At 31.0% G+C, this 6,000-nt stretch overlaps 1 protein-coding gene across 1 annotated transcript; it reads right to left on the bottom strand.

Moving 5' to 3' along the window:
* Positions 1-607: 607 nt before the first annotated feature.
* On the bottom strand, positions 608-4,930 carry LOC136077741 (uncharacterized). The gene is made up of 3 exons (XM_065791939.1): positions 4,694-4,930; positions 1,179-4,396; positions 608-969 (listed from the first exon to the last, which is right to left on the bottom strand). Exons 1-2 carry the CDS (start codon positions 4,841-4,843, stop codon positions 1,586-1,588), a joined length of 2,961 nt encoding a protein of 986 aa, XP_065648011.1. The 5' UTR covers positions 4,844-4,930; the 3' UTR covers positions 608-969; positions 1,179-1,585.
* Between the last annotated feature and the right edge of the window lie 1,070 nt (positions 4,931-6,000).

Here is a 6,000-nt window from a genome sequence, read left to right as displayed (position 1 = left end):
GGGGAAAAAAAAAATTTTCAAAAATGTTTCGTTCACTCGGAATCTGGGCTTTAATTTTTGAGATTTTTTTAAAAATTTTTAGAAATTTAGTTTTTGCCACCTTTGAACCCATTTTTTTGGCAAGGCAAAAAGTTGCACATAGCTTTTGTAGTTAATATCAGACGTAACCCAAAAGCTCTCTCCAAAAAATATAAAAAAGTTGCGTGACACTGTGCGGTTGGCTAATTATCATAGTTTGAACTATGATAATTAGCCAACATAGTACAAAATCAATCACTTTTGTCAACTTTTAATCGGAGTTAATTCTAGCGGCGAAGTGTTGCACACAATTTTTCTTTTAGGATTTGAAATTATCAAAGGTATTGAGTCTAAAAATGCAAAGAAAGTTATGTGATACCTAAGGCCTATTAATATATTAAGGCTTGAAATTGGAAAAAAATGTTTTAGTATACTTACAAAATGAACCATTACGGCAGAGGCGCTTAGTTTTGTAAAAATGTAAACATATCCAACTGTCAATACAAAAAGGTCCTAACATAATAATAAAAAAAATTCGTGTGATTTTGTCACACGCATGATATAACATGAATTAAAAACTGAACAAAAATCTAACATCAAGATAACTATATTGCTAATTAAATAAAACATAAATCAAACATTTAAATGTTTTTCCATTTAAAAATTAGTTTTTAATTTATTAATAGAGTCATTTACACACATTATCCACCACATCACACATAATTTCTACTCTGCTGCAGTAAGTTTCTCTAAGAATAATGATATGACTGTATTATAGTCTTCTTCGGATAATGAATAATCGCCACAACCACTGATTAGAAAAGGAGCATTTACTAAACAGATAATTTTATCAGTTTGGTTATTTATCTCCTCGGTAGTAACTGGCCAGCGAAAAGTATTCTTCTCTTGCCCGTTAATCATACAATTAACTCTGATCCCAGTTATAGATACCTAAAAGTATTAGCGCAACATTTAAAATAATATAATAAAGAGTTTATGATTTGTTTAATTTTGCTTACATTCAATAAAACTTGTAAAGTCTTATATAATGTCATTCTGAAATTATTTTTACATTTTATTTATATTCCTTTTATTTTAGAGCACTGTTTTGTAAAACAAAATAAAAACTTGAAACTAATATATACTTTGAATAATATTACCTCCACAATATATCCAATATTCCATTGTTTTTCATATGCAACAGCAACCCAATCATTAACTTTCCATACAAGACAAATTTCTTTTGCAAGATTGGCGATGTCTTCCTCATATTTATAATCATCTTCATTGTCTCCTGCCAGATTAAAGTCATCATTTTCGCCATAAACTTCTTTGTTATCGTTAACCTGACTATTTTCATTATTTTCTGTTGTCGGTTCTACCAGCTTACCTTTTCTTTTCAGGTTACTAAATCTATAACAATATCAATTGTACATATTTTTAAACATATGTAAACAAACACACAAAATTATAACTTTCACCTAAATTTTAATTTCATATTTGTAAAAGAACTATTTAACAGTCAGAAACATAATCTAATTTGCAAAAGTTTTGATAGCAACAATGCCTAACTTGAAAATAAAGATCTTATCTGTTGGCTAGTTACATATTGATCAGGCGGAAGTTCTCTCCTCAGCTGCATGTGAACCTGCTCAGGGCTCATTTTATTACCTGATTCTTCTCCACGAATAAAGTATTTATACAACAGTTCTTTCTGCTGATTTGAAAATCTAAAAGAACTTCGAACTGGTAATGCCCAACCTTGCAATAGAAAAATGTTCATGCAATGTGGTTTGTCTTTTACGGAAGCACTGTTAGAGGATGAAGAAATTGGCATATTTAGTTGTGAAGTAATTTTCATCTTATGAACAAACGAGTTGCGAACTTTATCCAATGATATTAATGATTTCGGAACTGTATGAAGACCGGATAGCATGTGTTCTTCTAACTCAGCATCGCTTTCAAATGATAAAGTACAATTCATTTCAGTGCAAAATCTTAATGAATATAATTGCCTGTCACTTCTTTTCTGTTTTTCCTTAAGTGACTTGTTACGCTTAATTGAATTATCTGTTTTGCTATATGGCAACAACAACTTAATCGAGGGTTGAATTTTAAGATTTCCATACTCTTGTTCAATTCCCTCACCGATATTGAAATAACGCCACATCTTCATACTTTTCTCACCAAACTCAAATGAGTGATAGTTGCTAATGTTCATAATCTTTGGTCCAGTAACTACAGTTTTATCATTGCTAATTTGAGCAACTGCTACTTTTGCATCTTTAGCGCCAAAACTATAATGCATAGCCTTGTGTATATCTTCAGCAGTCAAAAGATTATTACCAGAGTCAACGTAACTCCTTAAAATTGTCTTTACAACTGCACTCTCCCTGTCACATTGATCTTTTCCACAACAGGGTTCATTATAATCATATCTCAGCAACTTTATATCTCTCTCTTTGCATACATTGTAGATTGCTTCAGCTGAAAGATTTCCCTGATAGCAGCCGGCATTATCAGATTTGGTAAACATTTTCTTGATATGCGGTTGATCAATTCTGAATTGGTCTAAAACTGCAGAGGCTAACGAAACAACATCTCCTATTCCTTGATCACACCTATACATTGAAGTAAAGTAAACACGTTTGAATAACTTTCCTGCTATTTTTATGAAGAATATATCCACATGTAAACTCATTCCTTTCTTGCCAAAATACTCTCTTTGGCCCTCTCTGTATCGAACCGGAAGAATTTTTTGACAAAAATCTTTAAGCCAGAAAGCAGTTTCATCGTTTAGTTGCTTAAAAGCTCCGATTTTTGCCTTTTTCTGTTGAGAATCTCTCATCAGGTGTTTTATGTAGTTGAATACATCCTTTACAGCAATTTCCAAATCATAAATAGAATCAGCATCGTCAGAATTTTGAATTGTTAGTTCTTTGATCATCTCGATAGCTTTGCACAAATCATAGCAATCGGCACATACCACTTCTGATATCTCTGTGTTGGATTGAAGATTTTTTTCAGATGGATCTGATAAGGCATGTTTTGAGCTATGAGAAGAAATGTTTGAGTCATTGACACTACAATTGGTTTGATAACTTGTTTTCAAATACCTTTTTCCTTTTTCAAGGGCAGCTTCGAGAGATTTAGAACTAAATCTTTGTGCCAATTTTTGTAATGTTTGAAAACCATTCATGCCTGAAGCAGTAACATCATCTAATCCAGCTAAGCTTTTTCGACTTGAAGGTTTTATTGCATGCAATACTTTCCACAAACTTGAATCAGATAATGGTATATAATTGTTTTCACTACAACTTTTTCGATAGAACATGATAGCGTGGCTATATTTTGTCGTCAGTATTGCATGCACTATCTTTTGTTCTTCACTGCTGTCGTATTTTAATTTGGTTATTCCATAAGCAACATCATGCAAAATACCGCTTGTAAATATAAAGTCTAAGAAATGTTCACACTTTGTTTGATCAAGACTAGATCGGACGAATACTTTCTTCTCTGGAAATGCCAACCCTTTATGAGAGGCATGCCATTTTCTTGCTGTTTCTATACGATGTTTGGTACACTCAAATGTGTTCATTATAAACTTTTTGGTATACTTGGTATGGTCTAATAATGAGAGGATAACTAACTTTCCCATGGAATCACTTTGCTTATATACTTTCTGAGCACGAATAATTTCAATTGGGAGAGGACTATTTATTTCATCAACATTTTTACTGTTAAGAAAATCTATAAGTATTTCCTCTTGTCCAGGAGCAACAGCTTCCGCAAATTTTTTCTTTAATAAGTTTTCTAGGCGAACATACTTGCGTTTTAACTTATCTTTAGTAGTATCTTCCAGATATTCGAACTTCCTTTTTAATCTAAATTTTATTGGACTTGCATTAAGAACCTCAGTTACACTCTCACGGCTTCTTAGAGATTCGTCCAAAATCTCCTGTGAAACATTATTTTCACCGGGATCAAATTCTTCATCTGGAGTAGCAGGTGTCATATATGTTTGTTTTTGTTGTGTTTGTGTTTCTGTACATAAATTGGTGTTTTCGTTGACTCTAGATAAAGCAGTTTCTTGCTTTAAATGGGTAAAACACAGCATTGCACCAACTGAAAATACTTCATTGTATCGCTTTGACATTGATATGACGACATGTATTGGTGACGCCCTTAAAGCGGAAGATTTTTTTCCTTTTATATTTAGATGGTGAGGATGAAAGCATATTTTTGGAGGACTCCATGCAATACCAAACGTGTACCGGTGAAAAGCACATATTTGTTCATCCTTTTCAAGATTTCTTTTAAGTCTATTTACAATAAGTCCATTTTCTTCCCAAATATTATTATCGTTTAATCGCATGACCTAAAAACAATTTTTTAAACAATTATTAAGTGTGTCATTTAAAGCATTGTTTATAATCTGACTCTTCACGAAAAATGTTTACAAGTTTGAAATACATTGTTGTTATTATTAAAATACAACATTGCAAGAGTGTGATTAATTTAGTGATTATTTATTAAAAGAGTGAGGAATTAATTAAAAGAGCTATTTTTTTTTGTTTAAAGAACTTTGTCTCAAAATCTTATTGCAGAGAAGTTATAAAGTATGTAATTATAAAAATTATATTACAGTCTGCGTAAATTTAAAATACATAATTACCTTTAAGTTGATGAGGTGTTTCTTAACATCAACATCTCCCAGCTGATGAATGTAGAACATTTTGTTTATAATTTTATGTTTTTTGAATGATCCACAATTTCCTTTTGAAAAGCAACAACAGTTTTCATAAAAATATTTGTTTTGTTTCATACTCAACTAAAAACAAGTTCTATTTATGCAGTACCTATTTCTCAATAGCAATGATAAAATATCTACTCTATTTATGCAAACTTTAAAGATCGTTAAAATAAAGTTAAGACATTTTTATGGTAAAGTAAACAACCGCCCACTAACTTGTTTCTCGACAATCGTGATATCAGCGATTCTTCTTCCATTCGATCACCACAAGTTATTTGGTTATGACGTAAATTTAAATAATTTACTTCTGATCATGTATTGTTTTTTATTATTATTTATTTCAATTGTTATGATTTCTATATCATAGTCAGAAACGCTTAAATTTTTTCTTAACATTACGTGCAATGTTTTGTGTAATGCTAAATGCTAATTTTGGATGATAGAAATTTTATTGTGAGCGAAAACCTCATCTGTGTGTCCAAAAAAATATCTCTTCGTACTTAATCATTTTTAACAATTTGTACCTTTATTTTTAACTTAATATCTAAAGATCACACGAATTTTTTTTATTATTATGTTAGGACCTTTTTGTATTGACAGTTGGATATGTTTACATTTTTACAAAACTAAGCGCCTCTGCCGTAATGGTTCATCTTGTAAGTATACTAAAACATTTTTTTCCAATTTCAAGCCTTAATATATTAATAGGCCTTAGGTATCACATAACTTTCTTTGCATTTTTAGACTCAATACCTTTGATAATTTCAAATCCTAAAAGAAAAATTGTGTGCAACACTTCGCCGCTAGAATTAACTCCGATTAAAAATTGACAAAAGTGATTGATTTTGTACTTTTAAACTATGATAATTAGCCAACCGCACAGTGTCACGCAACTTTTTTATATTTTTTGGAGAGAGCTTTTGGGTTACGTCTGATATTAACTACAAAAGTTATGTGCAACTTTTTGCCTTGCCAAAAAAATGGGTTCAAAGGTGGCAAAAACTAAATTTCTAAAAATTTAAAAAAAAATCTCAAAAATTTAAGCCCAGATTCCGAGTGAACGAAACACTTTTGAAAATTTTTTTTTTCCCCAACAGGTTTTTTCTATATTCTGATCAATATATAAAAAATTCAAGCAATTTGGAGGAGGTCACTTCCATTGACTGCCTGATTCTTACAAAAAATGACTCTTAAGCTTTCATTATAAAACACTCTACAATTACACTCCT

Source organism: Hydra vulgaris, chromosome 03 (genome assembly GCF_038396675.1).
Source record: "Hydra vulgaris chromosome 03, alternate assembly HydraT2T_AEP".
NCBI lineage: Eukaryota > Metazoa > Cnidaria > Hydrozoa > Anthoathecata > Hydridae > Hydra > Hydra vulgaris.
Note: the sequence above shows the minus strand (reverse complement) of the source record. Positions and strands in the feature narration are given on the sequence as shown.